This window comes from Juglans regia, chromosome 10 (assembly GCF_001411555.2).
Source record: "Juglans regia cultivar Chandler chromosome 10, Walnut 2.0, whole genome shotgun sequence".
In the NCBI taxonomy this organism is placed as follows: domain Eukaryota; kingdom Viridiplantae; phylum Streptophyta; class Magnoliopsida; order Fagales; family Juglandaceae; genus Juglans; species Juglans regia.
In genome coordinates this window covers 4,849,195-4,869,236 of record NC_049910.1, presented here as the reverse complement: position 1 = coordinate 4,869,236, position 20,042 = coordinate 4,849,195, and the positions used below count along the sequence as shown (strand labels likewise).

General features: G+C 38.2%; 2 protein-coding genes across 2 annotated transcripts; both read left to right on the top strand.

Annotated features, from left to right (window-relative positions):
* Positions 1 to 1,495: 1,495 nt before the first annotated feature.
* Positions 1,496 to 4,242, top strand: LOC109001738 (protein SPIRAL1-like 1). The gene is made up of 3 exons (XM_018979140.2): positions 1,496 to 1,566; positions 2,367 to 2,621; positions 3,863 to 4,242. The coding sequence occupies exons 2-3, from the start codon at positions 2,373 to 2,375 to the stop codon at positions 3,944 to 3,946; spliced, it is 333 nt and encodes a 110-aa protein (XP_018834685.1). The 5' UTR covers positions 1,496 to 1,566; positions 2,367 to 2,372; the 3' UTR covers positions 3,947 to 4,242.
* Positions 4,243 to 5,942: 1,700 nt separating this feature from the next.
* Positions 5,943 to 19,933, top strand: LOC109001728 (eukaryotic translation initiation factor 3 subunit M-like). Its single transcript, XM_035694583.1, has 10 exons — positions 5,943 to 6,174; positions 6,651 to 6,780; positions 7,255 to 7,393; positions 7,473 to 7,685; positions 7,868 to 8,006; positions 18,314 to 18,464; positions 18,563 to 18,672; positions 18,747 to 18,844; positions 19,003 to 19,072; positions 19,441 to 19,933. Exons 1-10 carry the CDS (start codon positions 6,082 to 6,084, stop codon positions 19,528 to 19,530), a joined length of 1,233 nt encoding a protein of 410 aa, XP_035550476.1. The 5' UTR covers positions 5,943 to 6,081; the 3' UTR covers positions 19,531 to 19,933.
* The last annotated feature ends 109 nt before the right edge of the window (positions 19,934 to 20,042 follow it).

The window sequence follows — 20,042 nt, the reverse complement described above, 5'->3', positions numbered from 1 at the left end:
TAATGTCCACACAAATAGGTATTCAATTAAATTGAATTTGCCATCTTCACACGCTCTGAAAGTGACAGAAGCATGTATAATACGATGTATGTCAATCTTCTTTTTTTTTTTTTATACGTACGATGTATGTCAATCTTTGTCACAAGGCACATAAATATAGCTTTCAATATAATGAGTTGAAGCGTTTTTCTTGACGGTTTATACGAGTTTTATATTGTTTCCAAATTATCTCGAGTTTTTTTCTAAAAAAATTATTTACCATTTTGAAATAATATCGAATTACTGACAGATAAATAAAAAATAATAATCTTTTGTCATTTAATATTTGAAAAATGATAGTTATAGTTGTGAGTATATAAACGCCGTGCAATCACTTAAAAAAAATGAATAAATATGAGATTCACATTATAAAAATTAATTAATCTTTTAATAATAAATTACACTTTTTTTCATAACAATAATACGACGTTTACACATTTTACGAATGTATATAACATTACTATATAAATTTGTTAACATAAAAATAACTTTTCACGACATTGTCAATAAGAAACAATTAAAATTCTTTTAGATAATGATATATTAATAAAAAAAATTTTACCACCATTTACATAAAATTTGTGGATTTATTATTAATATTAATATTTTTAATTTTGTTTCTCTGAAGTCTGCCTCGTGTGGATTCTGATTCTCCTGAAAAAGACTGAGGCCATCAGTGGAGTAACGTTGTACTATTGTACAGTGTTCTGTCAAATCAGATCTAGCGGTGACTGTTACGCAATCAGCATTGCATCGCTTTTGCGGGCGCGCAGCATCCTATCATTACTCCCTGCAAAACCACGTGAAGCCCATTACTTTGCCAACAATAAGGCCGACACCTTTAACCAAACCCAAAACAGTAAAGCCAGCTACCACCTCAAAATCCAACGTCCTTCTTTTTTGAATTGAAATATATTATTACATTTTGAAAAATTAGAGGTAAAATATTTAATAAAATATTATAAAATTAAAATATTATTTAAATATAATAATTAAATAATAATAGAAGAAAAGCTGAAATTTTAAATTTAAAAATATTTATATTGAGTGATGGTGAAATGTTGAGATGAAAACGGAAAACCAATCATAGTATTAAAATAGTATCAGCTATCTGGTCACCTCTCTTCGAATAATAAAAGTCTTTAAATTAAAAAATATGTAAATTCCGAATCCTCTATACTAGTTTATCCGTTAAAGAATCGAATCAGATTTTTTATTTTTATTTTTTTAAAAAAGCCAACGAATAAATTACGAATGAAAAATTTTATTCATTATCTCTACATTTCATATTATATTTATTTTTTTTTATAAATATGTAGTATATGAGTAATAAATTAAAAATTTTAATTAATTTAAGAAAAATAAAATTAAAAAGAAATTAAAAAAGTAAAAATTAAAAAAGGTAAAAAAAAAAAAAAAAGTTGTGATGTATGGTATATATATACAAATTGCTTGGGTTGCATTGCATTTGGCTTCTCAATCCTCTCTGCATTCTCTTGCTTCCAATTCGGGGTCCCAAAACCAACGGTACGAAATTCAATCCACAATTACTCCGTTTAGGCTTCAAAGCTCAGATCCCATTTCATGACTACATCTTCCACGTTTTCTGTTGAATTTCTTTATCTGATTTTTTTTTTTAATTCCAAAAGTATGCATGCATTACTGTGTAAATTAAATTTTGTTGTGCGTGTTGGATCTGGTGTAAGGATTTATGCATTATTTCGTCCAGGTTTCCTTTTTCTTTTTTTCCCCTTCTATTGCGATTTCAGAATTTTGATGTCAAATTGACTGAAATATACATGCATTGTTGCGAAATGAAATTTTGTCGTGCGTGTGTTGGATCTGGTATAAGGCTAATGGGTTTATGCAAATTGGGTTTCGTTTTTTTCCCCCACCTTGTATTGGAATATATAAAGCGGGTTTGAATGTGCATTATTTTGCTGTATGGCTTGTTGGTTATGTGAATTTGAGTGGAGATTTCGTAATTTTGAAGAAGAAAGGATAGAGATAGTTACCATCATCTGTCAAATTTTTAAGAACATCCTGAATTTGTGTGTTCAGCACATGAAATTGGGTTGTAGTGCTTAAATAATTGCATAGAGAGAAGAGGGCAAAGGTCATGCAGAGTTACAGACCATGTGGCTCTAGTGTAGCAAGTGCTGAAGCAATTTAGTTTTCTCATCCAGTTTTGGTGGCCACCTACCAATGTAGCTTCATTCACTCAATATTCTCGTATGTTATATGTGCATTTGCATTCACTTCTATACGTGCCAGAAGAAATGGTGAAGTTTCAACGTTCTTATCAATTAATCTGATTGTAAAAAAAGGACGAAATGGGTCGTGGCGTCAGCGCTGGTGGCGGACAGAGTTCATTGGGTTACCTGTTTGGAACTAACAATGCCCAAGTTGCCCAGAACCAGGAGCCAGCAAGAAACAACGGGCCTTCTCCGTCTCAAAAGCCTGCTGCTGCTGCTGCTGCTGCTTCAAAACCAATTGAAAAGCAGATTCCAGCAGGTGTTCAGGGTCATCTTACAAACAATTACTTTCGGGCCGATGGTCAGAACTGCGGCAACTTTATTACGGTATGATCCTTTTCAAGCATGTCGAGGTGATTTAGACTATAGTTGGTGTTCATCTTTCTGTAACATTTTATTTTCTTATGAAATTTTCCTAAATCCAAAGATACATCGTGTTCTTTTGGGTACTTGAACAGATCAGGAGTCAGAATCCCTCCCGTTGCATTTGCTGTCTTAGATAAACTAAATCCATTAGATCTGAATGGTGACAAACAGGGTCCAGCCAGTAACTGACCTATTAATGAGTGGGTATGTGCTTGTCAGATGAGTTGGTTCTTCTGGCATGTGAAATATAGGGGAGGCATGATCGAGCGGTATCTGCACAGGGGCGGCTCGATACAAGTTGAGGCCTAAGGCGAAATTTAAGTGTGTTATTCGTAATTATAATACAATAAAATATAAATTATTATATGGAATATTTTTAAAATTTTCAATAAAATGAGATTTTATTTAAAATCTTTAAATACAGTTTTTGTAAATTTATATTTACAACAACTTAAAATGAGGCCTCAATAAAAATTTTGTACCTCAATTTAGCAAGATCTTAAAAAAATTATTTAAAATATAAATAACTTATTGTATTACTTATTAAAAAAATCATTGTATTAAATATTAAATTTAGTATTATAGGGTCTTGCACATATTGAAAACTATAAAAGTTATTTAAAATTTTATTTAATGAAATAGTTTTTATTTTTTTTCAAAAAATTTTTTTTTAAAAAATCACATTTTTATTTTTGGAGGCCTTATATAAGATGGGGGCCTTCGGCAACTGCCTAAATTGCCTTACCATTGAGCTGGCCCTGTAATCTGCACTGACTCTGATCTGGTTTAATGGACTGCTCTATGCACAATTATGTTCTCTTTGAGAATGGAAGACGGTGTAGGAAATTAGTTTTGCTGCATCATAGGTTCAAGATCATAATTTTCAGTCACGTTATGCGTAGAATTAGATTCATATAATTCGTACACTTCACCGGATGATGCCAATGTTGTACTGCTTAGAAAAAGGAGGGTGTCCTATTCATTATATTGCGGAGGGAGATTGTGATTGTAACTATTTGCTTCTTTTTTAAATTGTTTATGTTTTTGTTTCCTCTCTTTCCCTGAAGAATAGTGATGATTCTGTTGAAATGCCTTGAAGTTATCTGCCCTTAATTTGGCTATGTGATTGTCGAGTATCTCTTCTAAGTCCCACCATGGTAATACTATGATCAAGTCAAAATGGTTTGCAAATGTGAGTGCAGGATCGGCCTTCTACCAAAGTTCACTCTGCCCCTGGTGGTGGATCTTCTCTTGGGTACCTCTTCGGTGGTGGTGGTGGAAACTGATATCTTTAATCCTCAAGAATGCAGAGGTTGCACTATGACCAGAAACCATTTATTATTGTGAAATTTAGTATCTCTTGTATCAGAAGGGGGAAAAAACTTTGTCCTTCTTCAATGTAATGTATGCTCGATGGAATTCATGTGGTTGGACATACTTGGTCATGGATGTTATGTCAAATGATCGCCCAAATTCGGTATTTGATCTGTTTATCTTTCTTGACATTCTTGTAAACTGTAACACTTTTCTATGTCATCCCAATAATCCGCATACAGATGATAGGATTATTGTTTCCCACTCAGCACCATAGCCTCTTCAGCCAACTGCACAGATATAAGCACTTCAAGTGTAGCGCATGAACAACCAACAAGCACGGTGTTAATGCAGCAAACTGCTACGCACCTCAGGTTGTCACCTTATTCTAACCAGATTCTGAACCAAACACAGCGAAAATCCCATAAAACTCGACACAAACACACGATTTCGAGAAATGAAAGAGGTTGAATCTTGTGTGCTTGTGTTGCTAAGCACAGCTCTATCAAATCCAGTTTACATGTTTCGTCCTGAAGAATATGAACCATAAGAGTGTCGATTAATTAAAAGAATTTTAAGCTTGTTCGAGGTATCTAAACCATTTCATTTCAAAAGCCAACGAACGAATTTCAAATAGAATGAACCAACAAATTATAAAGAACAGTTGTTTTGGAGATGTTAGACTTTGTTACAATGACATGCAGAATTTCATTTGGAAATGACCCTTTTTTTTATTATAATTATATGCTCCTTTGATTGATTCCATTGTTATAAATTAATTACAGTTAACGAAGGAAGGAAAGGATAGATTCTTATGGGAATTTAATTATTTTTATTTCTATTCATTTTCATGGTAATCAATTTGAAATCAAAAGGTCACATAATACACTATTTCTTTCTAGAGTAACGGACTCACTATATATAAGTTATCTTAGGACTTTGGGAGTCATATGAACTAACGTGAGATATGTTAAAAAAAATAATTAGAAAATCAGAATATGAATAAATAGTTAAAGCGGCCCACCCCAAAGATGAATTGAGATCTTATAAGAATGATTCGCGAGCCACCTCATAGGGGATGGATATCACCATATCATATGAAGAGAAATGAAGAATCAAAACATTGGCTTTTGCTGTTGGATATATCATATAATCCTACTAAAGAAAATGCAAGTTAAATCGATAAAAGTGATCAATTAAATTTTTAATTTTTAATTCGTGTATTTCATGATTAAGAAAGTAAATATTAGCGAATTGATATTATTTTTTATTTTTTAAAAATATTTAAAACTGTATAAAAATGATTAAAAACAAAAAAACAAAAAAAGTGCATTTGCACTCATCGGTACACTTCCTTTAGTTAAATATCGGACCTAGTAGCACTGTCCATTAATTAATTTATAAGATTGGGCAATAGATGTATCATTTTTGGCCAAATGACACTTTCCTTTGTTGTCCTATAATCACAGTGAGTAATGTTATTTATAATTTTTTTTATTATCATCTTTTTATTATTTTATAATGCGATATTAAATTATTGGAGACAATTTATTATATTTTGAGTCTATTATTTAATGTCACGTCAAGAAATATTGAGAGGAAGATGATAAAAGATGATAACTATTTTCTTATGTTTTATTTTATATTTAGGTTGTGTTTGGATGTTGAAGTGAGTTGAGTTGAGTTGAGTTGAGATGATAAAATATTGTTAGAATATTATTTTTTAATATTATTATTATTTTGAAATTTAAAAAAATTGAATTGTTTATTATATTTTGTATTGGAATTTGAAAAAGTTGTAATGATGAGTTGAGATGAGTTGAGAGTAGTTTTGGAACCAAACGAAGCCTTAGTTTTTATAAGTTTTGTAAATTTTGATATCAATACATAAATAACACGTATCGAACACCGTTGATGTGGTTACGTTGCGCCTTCATCGATCATAACACGACCACATACAAAAAACGGTACTACGGCATACAAAAATACTAAAAACACAAGACAAAAAGCCCACGCCCACTGTCATCGGGGTTTCTCTTTCTCCCCTCTCTGCTCTGCTGCACAGTCTAGGGTTTTTAACTCTTTGCCGCTGCAGATTGAGTGAACAATGACGACTGTGGTTCCGACTTCCGAGGAAGATCCTGCGCTCGCCGTTGTCCGATTCACTTCCGAGCTCGCGTGGGCCGACGCCGGCCCTGAGGTATCGACCTATCTTCTTTCTTTCCCATACTTATAGCATACATATCCACGTGCATACGAATCTATATGTGTGTATCCCAAAGATTATGCATCATGTGATTTATATTTGTCGGTGTTCCTCGGTTTTAGGCGATTTCAATGATAGAAGAATTTATTCATTTAGATTGAAGAAATTTGTGTACATCTTACTTCGCTTTGGGGTTGTGGAAGTTGTTTTTTTTCCTATACTCTTTAATTCGATAATCATACATTTGGTCACCGAAAGGATGTGGAAGATAAAAGGCAATTGTGATATAGAAAGACGGTTCTCTTATAATTTCACTAGGCTCGTATGGATTTGTGGCACGCCTGCGTTTTAATCTGTTTATGTGTTAAGATTGTTGCATGTTGGGAAAATTAGTCTTGAAATGACACGTTTTCTATCAATAAAATTTTCATTTACCTATAAAAAGATGGCCTGTCTCGGTAATTGGTCAGGTTTCTGCGCGGCAAGTTACCGGACTTTGCTTGGAAGCCCAAGAACGCATGGTAATGAACAAATGGCTGGAGTTGGCTTCACTGATGCTCACTTCTGCTGACTTGATATCCTCAAAGGTGTCTGAGAAAGGTACAAGTGTTCTCTTTTTAATAATATATATTATTGCAAATGATGTTTTGGAAGTGTTTTGTTTCCAAAAAATAGTGTGAAGCACCATAGCTGATTTAGAGAGTAATATGTGCTGATGAGTTTGCTGTATATAACTTGATTTTCTGGAGCTTATTTTGCACCAGCTTCTGATTATTTATAAAAAAAAAAAAAAAATGCACCAGCTTCTGATCCCAGCTTCTGATCTCTTTACTTTGGGATGGCGTGTCTCTTTGTAGTTTCTTGGATGAATTATTTTGAACAAGCCTGTCATGATTTTGAGGCAAGCCTTGTAGCACAGATAAGATGATTTACATTGAATGTTGTGAATTATCTGTTGGACAGTGTGATCTTATTCAAATCCATTATCTAACATTTAGTGAGTCTTAAGCTACCGACAATATTACATTATCATTCATATTAACAAGAATTACTTTCTTTTGATTGCTTCCTCAGATCTCGAGTGCATCTTCACTGTTATCTGTAATCTCGTTACCAAGTCTGAAAGTTCAGATGAAGAGCTTGAGATGGCAAAACTTATATCTGGGAAAATTTCTCAACAACCAAATGATAAACCTGCATTGCGGTTAAAAATGTAATGACACATTATTACTATAATTGGCTTGTAAGGTTTTGGAAGGCACTCTCTTATAGTTGTTCCTTTCTCTCTCTAGCTTGTTCAATTTATACAACCTACTGGAGAACCCATACAGCCAGTTCCATGTCTACATGAAGGCCCTAAATTTGGCATTCAATGGGAAAGTCGCTGAACACATTGTTCCTTCATTCAAAAAGATGGATGGCTTCCTCAAAGAGTGGAATATCGGCATATCAGATCAGCGAGAGCTCTTTCTTACCATCTCTAATGTTTTGAAAGAAAATAAAAGGTATAGGGGAAGGGTTTCTCTCGCACAAAAGTGAGACTAGTTTCTTTATATATGTCGGATGGGAATGAGCCTTGCCTTTCAAATTTACCACAATCCATTTTTAAAAAAATGGTTCTTACTTTCTAACTGTATCATCACCAATCTTTTTTCTTGATTAACTTTTGTGTTTCTCATAATTCCAGCTCGGCAAAGGACTCTTTCAAATTCCTGACAAAATACTTGGCAACTTTTTCTGGCGAAGATGCAAATACAATGAGTGAGGCCAAGGAGGAAGCCGTGCGTGCAATTGTGGAGTTTGTGAGGGCACCTGACATGTTTCAGGTATCTTACACTCTAAATGAACTCGCTTTATCATGAGATTAAATGTGCTGGTTACTGTTTTCATGTACTCTTTGTATTGTACATTTATATCTTCATGAACATAGAATTGCATGGTTTTTTTTTTTTTTTTTTATAGGTAATAATTTTATTCAAAGAAATAGGCATAAGCCCATGTACACATGATGTATACAAAGGAAATACTTGCAACTTCCAGAAACAAAAAGAAAACTAACACCATAAAGCTAAAACAGATGCAGAAAATCATCCACCATTACAAAAGCTTTAGCACAGGAACTCAAAGTACTCAAGAAAAAAACCCTAAGATCTCCCAAAGAACGTTCTCTATCTTCGAAGCATCTCCCATTTCTTTCGAGCCAAATGCACCACATAAGACGAGGAATCATTTTCCAAATGCTAGCCGCCTTCTTACAGCCCTTCACACCCTTCTACCCTACCAATAAATCCACCACTTCCCTGGGCATTACCCAATGTAATCCTGTCCAACTCACAACCTTGTTCCACAAGAATCTTGTCACTTCGCAGTGAAGGAAAAGGTGATTTTCAGACTCTCCATCCCTTTTGCACAAAACACATCAATCAGCAATAAACAAACCTCCTTCTAAGATTATCAGTAGTCAATACTTTGCCCAAAGTAGCCACCCAATAGAAAAAAGCAACCTTAGAAGAAACTTTCACTTTCCAAATACCTTTCCAAGGGAATACACAACTACTATGGCTTGACAAAATTCTGTAATAAGATGAAACTGAAAACTTAGCATTTCCAGCAGGAATCCACACCATGCAATCCTCTCTATCTTGCACCAGTTTTGAGCTGTAAAGTTTAACCAGTAGAGCCTTAACTTCATCCACTTCCCAGTCATTAACATCCCTTTTAAAAATAACATTCCATTCAACCTTATTGTTACTACTGCAATACAAATCACAAACAGCTGCATTTTGATCCCTTGCAATTCTAAAATGGGCAGGAAATTCCAGCTTAAGAGCAGTATCCCCATACCACAGATCATGCCAAAAGAGTATCCTCTTTTTTTTTTTGATAAATAAAAAGATATATTACTCAAAGAATAGGCCTAGCCCAGTATTTACCAAGAGTATCCTCTTTCCATCTCCCATCTTCAATCTGAAATTATTGGAGAAGAAATCCCAACCTTTTCTAATAAATTTCCACAAACTAACCCCGTAAGCTCCACTAGATGCTTTAGAACACCTACCTCCCCACAAACTTCCATATTTCACATCTATCACATTTTTCCATAGAGCTTTAGTCTCCAATTGATATCTCCAAAGCCATTTCCCAAGTAAAGCCCTATTAAAAACCCTTAAATCTTTAATCCCCAAACCACCGTGATCCAACGGTTGACAAACCTTCTTCCAACTAACCAAATGATACTTCTTTGCCTCACCTATGCCTCCCCATAAGAAGTTTCGAAATAAACTCCCAATTCTCCTTTCAACCCTTGCCGGAAGAGGAAAAAGAGAAAGGAAATAGGTGGGCAGGTTAGACAAAGTACTTTTTATAAGAGTTAGTCTTCCCCTCTTAGACAAGAAAATCCTCCTCCATCCAGCTAACCTCCTTTCAATATTTTCAATCACCCCATCCCATATGTTTACAGCTTTAAAAGAAGCCCCCAAAGGAAGTCCAAGATACCTCAAAGGCAATGAAGAGATTTTGCACCCCAGTAAGTTTGCCAAATCTGATAAATTCTGAACATCACCCACAGGAACAATTTCAGAGTTCGATAAATTAACTCTTAACCCCGAAGCAGCTTCAAAACACAGCAAAAGTGCTCTTAAAGCATGTATATTATCCGAATCAGGCTCACTAAAAAGCAAGGTATCATCAGCAAATAACAAATGAGAAATCTTTAAACTATTCCTTATCTCATTACCCACCACAAAACTGGACAGAAAATTACCCTCCACAGCCTTTTCAATCATTCTACTCATGGCATCCATGATCATAACAAAAAGAAAAGGGGACATGGGATCGCCTTGCCTCAAGCCGCGAGAACTACGGAAGAAACCAGCCGGTTCTCCATTCACCAATATAGAAAATTTTGAAGTCAATACACAATGCTTTATCCACAATCGCCATTTAACACCAAAGCCATATCTCCTCATTAGATAATCAAGAAAATCCCAACTTACATGGTCGTAGGCCTTTTCCATATCCAATTTAATAAGAATACCAGCTTTTTCCAACTTCAATCTACTTTCCAAACATTCATTAGCAATTAAAACAGAATCTAAAATCTGCCTACCTTTCACAAAAGCATTTTGAGATGGTGAAATTATCCTCTCCATCACCCTACTCAAACGATTAGCCAGCACCTTAGAGATGATTTTATAAATGTCATTTACCAAACTAATAGGCCTAAAATCTCATATCTCCACAGCCCCTGCCTTTTTCGGAATAAGAGCAATGAAAGTCGCATTCAAGCTCTTCACGAACTTCATATACGAGTGAAACTTGGCAAAAGGCCGAGAAAGGTCTCCTTGAAAAAAGTTCTCTCTCTCTCTCTCTCTCTCTCTCTCTCTCTCTCTCTCTCTCTCTCGCTTGTTGTATGCGAATCATCCTTCAACTGTTGTGTTGGTGTTCATGTAAGTTTTAAGTTTATGATGGGGCAGTATGATGAAGTGGTGATTGAGTCCAAATATTTCATCGTGTTAAAACTTAGAGAGGGTGCTGTGCGAGTAACAGAGAGAAGTTGGAAAACAGAGTACTCGGTGGAGTTGGGTTACTCTTCAAATCGGTGGCTTGTGAAGGTACTGGAGGAGTGCTTAAGCAAGGGGAAGAAGGAGGTTTATTTGGCAACTCGGAATGGTTTCTCTAGTCTTATAGCACAACGTTGTGTTAACAGGCGAGGGAGATTTCTTGAATTATCCGAGTACAATCAGGGAGGGAGGAGAAATGTCATTTGCATTCCTGAGGGTGATAACGGAGGGGGATGGAGGAAGATGAGGGAGAAGCTGAAAGAGAAAGGTGCGGATGGCTCGATAAGGGTTGGCGTGCATGGAGGAGGGGGACGGAACCTCGGTAGTGGGGCTTTGAGACATAAAGATTGGTCGTATAAGGAGGCGTTGTCCGTGAATATCAACCAGCGGCAGGGTGGTGCGAACATGCGTGAGCGGCAGGGTGGTGCGAACTGGCGCGATGGCAGTGGGAACCTGCGTGAAGAAGGTGCGAGAGCTACGGGTAAAGGACAAAGGCCATGGCAGAGGGAAGGAACGCTGCATCCAAAGTGTATGTCGTGCCATACGTTGTGTCAGGAGACGTGGGAAGTCAGAAAGGACTTGGCGGATTTGCGGGGACTGATGCATTCACTGCAGAGAGATATGGCTACTATAGTGAATTTTGCCGGGTCTATTAACGCAATGGAGGAGACGGTGGTTTTAAAAGGGAAGGAGAAGGTTCATGGGCCGGGCTATCCTATGAACAAGGCCCAGTTGAAAACAAAAAAAGGTAAGGGCTGGGCTGTGTGGAGAAAAAAGAGTGGGCCGACGCGGCCCAAATCCAATCTTAGCAGCCCGCCTGTAATCACTCGGGCTGATGGGGCAGGGCCTTCTAGGCTTTCTGGTCAGCAGGTACTTGGGCCTGGGCCGGCCCAGCCCAGGAATGCAGGACTCGGGTCAGAGCCGCCCTCGAGCCCTAGCAGATTCGGGTCTGAGAAACCCGTTTCGTCCACGAGCCCTAGCAGGCTCTCACCCGAGCTGAGCAGCCTCGGGTTTGTGCCGGATAGTCAACCGACGGCGCTGGGTCAGCCGACGGTTACACAGACAGTGCCGACGGTGGCAGTTGTCGCCGATGAAGCGACGCCGGTGCTCTTCGCGCAACAGGCGATGGTGGGTTTCGAGGATCGACTTTCTCCACCTCACGTGGGACAGATACCGCCGACGAAGGGAGGCGGGGGTTTCTCGACTCAGGTGGACCTCTCAGTGAGACATTTGGAGGAGCTTGAGGTGGATGAGGAGGAGAATGATTCGGATGATTTTATGCACTCCGTGGAGGATGAACTATTCATCCCTGAGGCTTGCGGTTCTGAGGAGCTTTCGGTAGGGGGTAGCTTTCAGGATAACAGAGTGGGGAATCCAATCCCACTGAACTATTATTTTCCAGACCAAGTTTCAGATTGGGTGATACACAAAGCAAAGGAAATTCGAAATGTGGTAGGGATAGATTGTGATGGGTTTGAGGAGCAGTTTATAGCTTTGTTAACTGCTATGGAAGCTGGTCACCGCCAAAATAAGAAGGGGGAATCGAAGAAAAGCCGAGAATTGAAAAGATTGATGTGGTCGATGAATTCGGAAGGTGGTTCGAGTAGGAATAGGGCAAAAGGGAAGGGGCTGAATATTTCTCAATGAAGCCCAAGATTGTTTCTTGGAATGTTCGGGGCCTCAATGTGGTAGAGAAACGTCTTCGGATTAGACATTTAATTCGTGAGTGGAAAGCGGATATTGTGTGCTTACAGGAGACAAAACTGAAAATGATCAACAGGAAGATTGTGAGGAGTTTATGGAGCAACATATATGTAGATTGGGTTTATTTGGCCTCTTCAGGGGCATCGGGAGGAATGGTGGTGATGTGGGACAAGAGAGTGGTGGAGAAAGTGGAGGAATATATAGGGAGTTTTTTGATAGCGTGTGCATTCAAATGTGTTTCAGATGGTTTTTCGTGGGCATTTGCGGGGGTATATGGTCCTAATCTAGATTCAGACAGAAGCATGTTGTGGGATGAGCTTGTAGGGGTGTATAGTTGGTGGGAGCTCCCTTGGTGCATTGGAGGGGATTTCAATGTGGTTCGTTTTCAAAGTGAATGTTCTGGAAGTAGAAGATTGAGACCAGCAAGTTTGGAGTTCTCGGAGTGTATTTTTGACTTGAATTTGATTGACCTTCCACTTGTTGGGGGTGGAGCAACTTGGTCAAATAATCAGTCTTGGTCCCGATTGGACCGTTTCTTAATTTCACCTGAGTTTGAAAGTCATTTTCCTGATATCTGGCAAACTCGTTTGGCACGCCTAGCATCAGATCATTGGTCAATTTTGCTTGATTGTGGAGGCATTCGTAGCGGTAAAAGGTATTTTAAGTTTGAGAATATGTGGTTGAAGTCTGAAGGTTTCGTGGATAGGGTCAAACAATGGTGGAGTTCGTATCATCTTGAAGGTACACCTAGCTACATTTTTGCAGGCAAATTGAAAGAGTTAAAAAGAGACCTAAAGGTGTGGAACCAACATACTTTTGGCAATGTAGAAGACAATAAAAATACAAAGTGGGAGGAAATACAGGAGTTAGAAAGACTTCAAGAAGGGAGACCACTTACTGAGGAGGAACAAATTCATAAATCTAGTTTGGCTGTAGATCTTGAGAGGATAATTCTACAAGAAGAGATGTCGTGGCGCCAGAAATCGAGAGCCCTTTGGTTAAAGGAAGGGGATCGGAACACAAAGTTCTTCCATAAAATTGCAAATTCTCATAGAAGAAATAATAACATTGAGATGCTGAAAATTGAAGGGGTCGAGTGTAGAGAAGAAGAAGCAATAAAAGACCATGTGGTAAATTTCTTTGAGGTGCTTCTAACTGAACAGGTGGGGTGGAGGCCGACTTTGAATGGATTGGTTTTTGGTAATATAGAATTGGAGGAAGTTGAAAGGATGGAAAGGGCATTCGAAGAGGTAGAGGTCTATGATGTAATAAAGAAAATGGCTAAAGATAAGGCACCCGGTCCTGATGGTTTCTCCATGGGTTTTTACCAAGAATGTTGGGAGGTGATAAAGGGAGATCTTATGAAGGTGTTTCAGGAGCTTTTCTCGATTGGCAAATTTGAGAAAAGCCTCAACACCACTTTCCTTACTTTAATCCCTAAAAAGGTAGGGGCTTCTGAGATCTCCGATTTTCGGCCTATCAGTCTAGTGAATGGTACGTACAAGATCATTGCTAAAGTACTTGCTAATCGTCTGAGTGGGGTCTTGGGACAGATTGTCACTAAGCCCCAAAATGCCTTTGTAAAGGGTAGACAAATACTTGATGCGGCTCTAATTGCTAATGAATGTCTGGACAGTCGTGTGAAGACTGGTAGCCCAGGGCTTATGTGCAAGTTAGATATGGAGAAGACATATGATCATGTGAATTGGGATTTCCTTCTATATCTACTGGGTAGGTGCGGATTTGGAGACAAATGGAGGTCATGGATCAGATGGTGTATCTCTACGGCAAGATTCTCAGTGTTAATCAACGGCAGTCCAGAGGGTTTCTTCCCGAGTTCGCGTGGCTTGAGACAAGGGGATCCATTATCTCCATTACTCTTTGTTATTGTTATGGAGGCACTAAGCAGGATGATCTCAGCCTTAGTGACTAATGGTAATATGAGTGGTTTTCAGATTGGATCGCCGAGTAGGGGTACCACCACCATCTCACATTTACTGTTTGCAGATGATACGCTTATTATGTGTGATGCCGAGACAGAACAGTTGAGGGCTGTGAGGGCATTGTTGCTTTGTTTTGAAGCAGTGTCTGGTTTAAAAGTGAATTATGATAAATCTGAGTTGGTGCCTATTGGAGAAGTTCAAAATTTAAGGGTAATGGCTGGTATAATGGGTTGTAAGATAGGGTCTCTCCCTATGAACTATTTGGGATTACCTCTGGGTATAGCCTCGAGGGCGCTTTCTATTTGGGATACTGTGATTGAAAAAGTAGAGAGAAGATTAGCAGGTTGGAAGAGAATGTATTTGTCAAAAGGGGGCAGGATCACGCTTATTAAAAGTACGCTTTCCAATCTACCCACTTATTTCTTATCTTTATTCCCTATACCGGCCAGCGTAGCGGGACGTCTTGAGAAGATACAAAGAGATTTTTTGTGGGGGGGCCTAGGTGAAGAGTTCAAATTCCATTTAGTCAAGTGGGAAATTGTATGTCGTCCAATCTCCAATGGAGGATTGGGTATTAGAAATCTGAGGATGTTTAATCGGGCACTACTTGGCAAATGGTTGTGGCGGTATAACAAGGAACCGGATGCCTTATGGAAGATTGTGATTGAGAACAAATACGGTGGTCTCGAGGGGGGTTGGTGTACTAGAGAGGTGCGAGGGGCCGCTGGAATGGGATTATGGAAACACATTAGAAGAGGATGGGTGGTTTTTCATCAACATACAAGATTGCAATTGGGTACAGGTTCAAAGATCAGATTTTGGAAGGATGTTTGGTGTACCAATTGTACTCTACAAGACAGTTTTCCTACACTTTTTGAGATTGCAAATGCTAAAGATGCCATGGTGGCGGAGGTAATGGAAGTTGTAGGTAGAAACATCCTTTGGAATATCAATTTCTTCAGGGCAGCACAGGATTGGGAGATGGGGAGTTTTATAGACTTTTATAGCCTTTTATACTCTTGTCGCCCAAATACCCAACATACAGATGATTTGTGGTGGTGTCCAACAAGGAAAGGAGTCTTCACTGTTAGCTCCTTTTACAAGGTACTCACACAAGTGCCTGACAGTCAATTTCCTTGGAGAAAGCTCTGGTGCAATAAGGCTCCTCTCAAAGCTTCTTTCTTTGTGTGGACAGCGGCTTTGGGGAAGATTCTTACTACGGATAATCTGAGAAGACGAAACATAATCATAGCAGACTGGTGTTGTATGTGTAAAAGAGGGGGTGAATCGGTGGATCATTTACTTTTACATTGTGAGGTAGCCAGGACTATTTGGGATGCGGTGTTTAACAGAATAGATCTAGCATGGGTGATGCCAGAAACTGTGATGGATGCTTTGGCCTGTTGGACTTCAATTCGAGGAATGAGACAGATTAAAGCGGTTTGGAAGATGATCCCAAACTGTATTTTGTGGTGCTTATGGCAGGAGCGCAATGAGAGGATTTTTGAAGACAAAGAGAGATCAATAGCAGAGCTAAAAATGTTATTTTTTAGGACCCTTTGTACTTGGGCTCATGCTGTGGACTTTAATGGCATGGAGTTTCATGAGTTTCTAGTTTCTAATGTTCCCACCTAGTTAGGATGGGAGCAGCAGAACTTTTCTTTGTAATTGACACTTTTTGGATGAATATATACTTATTTTACTTATCAAAAAAAAAAAAATATCATCTCTAACAACATCCCAAAAATCTTGAAAAAATGCCAAAGAGAATCCATCCGGTCCCGGAGCCTTATCCTTGTCCATACCCTTTACCACATCTAGCACTTCTTCTTCAAACTCTCTTTCCAACCACACAACATCAACCTGCTCTATTGAGTTAAAAACAAGGCTGTCCAGTTTTGGTCTCCAAGAAAAATTCTCTGAAAACAACTGCTCATAATAATGGAAAATGTGGGCCTTAACATCTTCTTGATCCTTAATCAACCTGTCCCCATCATGAAGAAACTCAATTGCGTTATATCTTCTATGAGAGTTCGCCATTTGATGAAAAAATTTGGTACACCTATCCCCTTCCTTCAGCCACAACACCCTCGATTTTTGCCTCCATGAAATCTCTTCCATTAGTGCTAAATTTTCCAATTCAGAATTGCATGGTTTATAAGTTTACTTACCGGTATGAAAAGACTTTCTTCCTGGTAGACAAGTAATTTAATATAGTTCTTTCAACTTTACCATGCTGCTTGGCCCTTTCTATTTCTGTCAGATTTCAAGGAAAAGGGAAAATTTTGTTTGGTTTTGTTGTCAATTTTTTTTTTTGATAAGTAAGAAGTTATATTAATCCACGTAAAAAGGCAATGCCCAAGTACACGGGAAGTGTACAAGAAAAAACCTAATTACAAACTACGCACTTCGGAAAGTAGCGTAAAAGTCATTAGAATTCCTCCCATTCAATACAATAGAAGAAGCCCAAAGCAACAAAGTGTGATAGAAAAAGGCCCTAAAACTATCCGGAGAGCGTTCCCTATTTTCAAAACATCGGCCATTTCTTTCATTCCATGTGCACCGCATTAAACATAGAGGTACCATCTTCCAAACAGCTGCAATGTGACAGTTGCCCCTAATCCCTCTCCAACATGACAATAAATCCAAGACCCTCCTGGGCATCACCCATGCAAGACCAAGCCTAGTGAAAATGTCGTCCCATAAAGCCTTGACTACTTTGCAGTGGAGAAGTAGATGGTCTGCTGATTTTGTTGTCAATTTGACCAATGTGAAACATTTATTATTGTATAATTGAAAAAAACAGTATAGTGTTTTTGTGTCGTGACCTCTCAAACAAATAATGTTTATAACACTTTTGCAGTTTGTAGTAAATGTGTTCATTTTCTTCACACAATGCTTGGGTTTACTGGCTTATACTGTAGTGGGTGGTACATAACTGTTCTAGCTAGTCAGGTATAAAACCTTCCTAGGGCTGTGGGTAGGGAGTGCCACCAGCCCACTCCTAACCTTCTGCCCCCCTGCCCCCCTCTCCCTCCACGTTTTTTAAGAAAGTAACTGTTTATTAAAAGCCTGGTGAGAATGCAGTCATGCCCAAAAAATAGCCAGCTGTTTTTTTTTTAAGTAACTTCCTTGATGTGCCAATATGAAAACATTACGTGAGTTAGTCGTGTTACAAAAGGCCAAACTAGCCTCAAGTACATTTCAAACGTTAATAGCCTTTAAAAAAAAAAAAAATTCGAAACCCCAAAGGATTGGCCCAAGTGGTGAAGGCCTTGGTCTTGGTGTATCCCTCCCTTCAAGGTCCAAGGTTCAACACCTCATGGGTGCAAACAATCTTTTGGGGCCACACCCCCTGGTGAAAAGCCAGCAATTTAACTAGTTTCATGTAGGAAAACTTCCGAGGGTGCGGTGCATGAGACTGGGGTTTACTCTACAGGGGTGGGGCCGAAGGGCCCTTCCTTGGAGAGGTTCCCAGACATATATAAAAAAAAAACACGTTAATAACCTTAAGTCCAAGGTCCAGCTTAACATAAACTCCTTACTTGTTTGGGCTTGGATGTTTTTTTAAGTGTTACCGACACTTTTTGAAAATGGAACCAAATTAAGAAATATTGGCCTTCTGGTACCTAGGTTTTTCCTAGATCTTGGATTTTGATTTTTCAAGTTCTGGAATGGAGTTCGTCTGTATCATTTATTGTTTTTTATAACTTCTCGATGGAGAAAACAAGATTTTTATGATATGCCTTTTTTGTGGGTGAATCTAACCAAAATTCGGTCTTGGTAGAGTCACTGTTTGTATGTTTCTTGGTCATCACAGTAGTTTTTTCCCCTCTAAATGCATCAGCATATACATTTCTTTCATATTTTCTATCAAAAATTTTGATAGCTCATGGAATTGACTCTCTATTTTCAACGTTGCAGTGTGACTTGCTAGATATGCCTGCTGTAGGGCTGTTGGAGAAGGATGCTAAAAATGCATTGGTATATCAGCTTCTCAAAATCTTTCTGACTCAGAGGCTGGATGCCTACTTGGATTTTCATGCTGCAAATTCTACTTTGCTCAAAAGCTGTGGTAAATTATCAGTACTCTGTAAATTTGATGATCTTAGCTTTATTAAACTTCACAGAACTTAAAATCTGGCCTGGAAAATGCTCCTTGCAATGGTTTAGGTCTTGTCCATGAAGATTGTATCATGAAGATGCGGTTAATGTCACTGGTGGATCTCGCCTCTGATGAATCTGGCCAGATTCCTTATTCTGTTATCAGAGATACACTCAGAGTAAATTTCTCTGACTTTTACTCTTTCTGGTTTTGCTTTTGCGTCCTGGTTAACCATGTTCGCATGCATTGCAGATTAATGATGATGAGGTGGAATTGTGGGTGGTTAAGGCAATCACTGTTAAGTTAATTGACTGTAAAATGGACCAGATGAATCAAGTTGTGCTTGTGAGGTGTGTTCTCAGCTGTGTCTGTGTGTGTGATTGATTTGGCTTTGATTGTAGCAAGATCTGATTTCTGTACTCTGGCTAGTTGGCTGTGATTATTGTTGACAGTCAGCTACTAATGCTTGTCAACCTCTTGTTTCTTACTGAGTGAGTCTGATGTGCAGCCGTTATACTGATCGTGTGTTTGGGCAGCATCAGTGGGAAACACTTCAAACAAAGCTTGGAACATGGCGGGTAAAAATATCTCCCCCTGCTTTCTTTCAAATAGATATGTTTCCTGTTAATTGCTGTACAAGGGAAAGTAGTTTGTGTCTGCTGGTTTGCTGTTCTCTAGTAAATGTCAATTTGATGTCTATTTAATAAAGAAAAATCATATTTACCTTGGAGAAATTTTATAATTTGTCATTAAGAGGAAACAATTTTGAAGGTCTTGTGTTTGCTCTGCTGGAGTGAATCGTGTGAGACACTTGGTTTTCATGTTGACTAGCTGGTCATTCTGTCCTTTATGCGGACTTACTTGTTTGTGGGAAAATGATAGGTTCAATAACTATCTTTTATAAATGCATATGACAATTAATTTCATTACTTGTTTCTATTTCCAGGCTAATATTGCAAATGTTATCAGCACCATTCAAGCTAACAGGGTCGTTGAAGATAATTCACAGGCAGTGCAGGGCTTGATGATCAGATAGAATTCTTTTTCGATCAACTGTTTAAAAGATCTTTCAGATAGGCTGATGTGGTGGTGAAACATGAGCTCGTGGTTCCATTTTTCCCCCCAATTTTGGAAGCTAGACCAAAATTTAATGAGATTTTTCTTATTGAGATGTTAGTTTCGTTCATTGTTGATTCAGGTCTATTAACAAACTTACCTGCTGCGTTTGCTTTCTTCCTCACCAAATCAACATGAAATATTTAAATCGGGATTTGTGTCGGAAAAGTGAAACACGCATTTTAGACCTGTGGTACATTTAGAAATCAACCCTCAACAGTGTATCATTCTGTTATCGCCTGATGTTGTTGTATGACAGCAATGGCTACTAGTGTATGGGTTGATTTGTCTCGATCAAATGAGTTCTTTCAGTATTTTCTTAAGTCTTGATTGTGGCATATTATTATATGCTAACACGGGAAGTTTCTGAATTTTTAATTTGTGGTGGTGCCGCCAATAATGATACTACATTTCAAAGCAGACTCTTTGCAT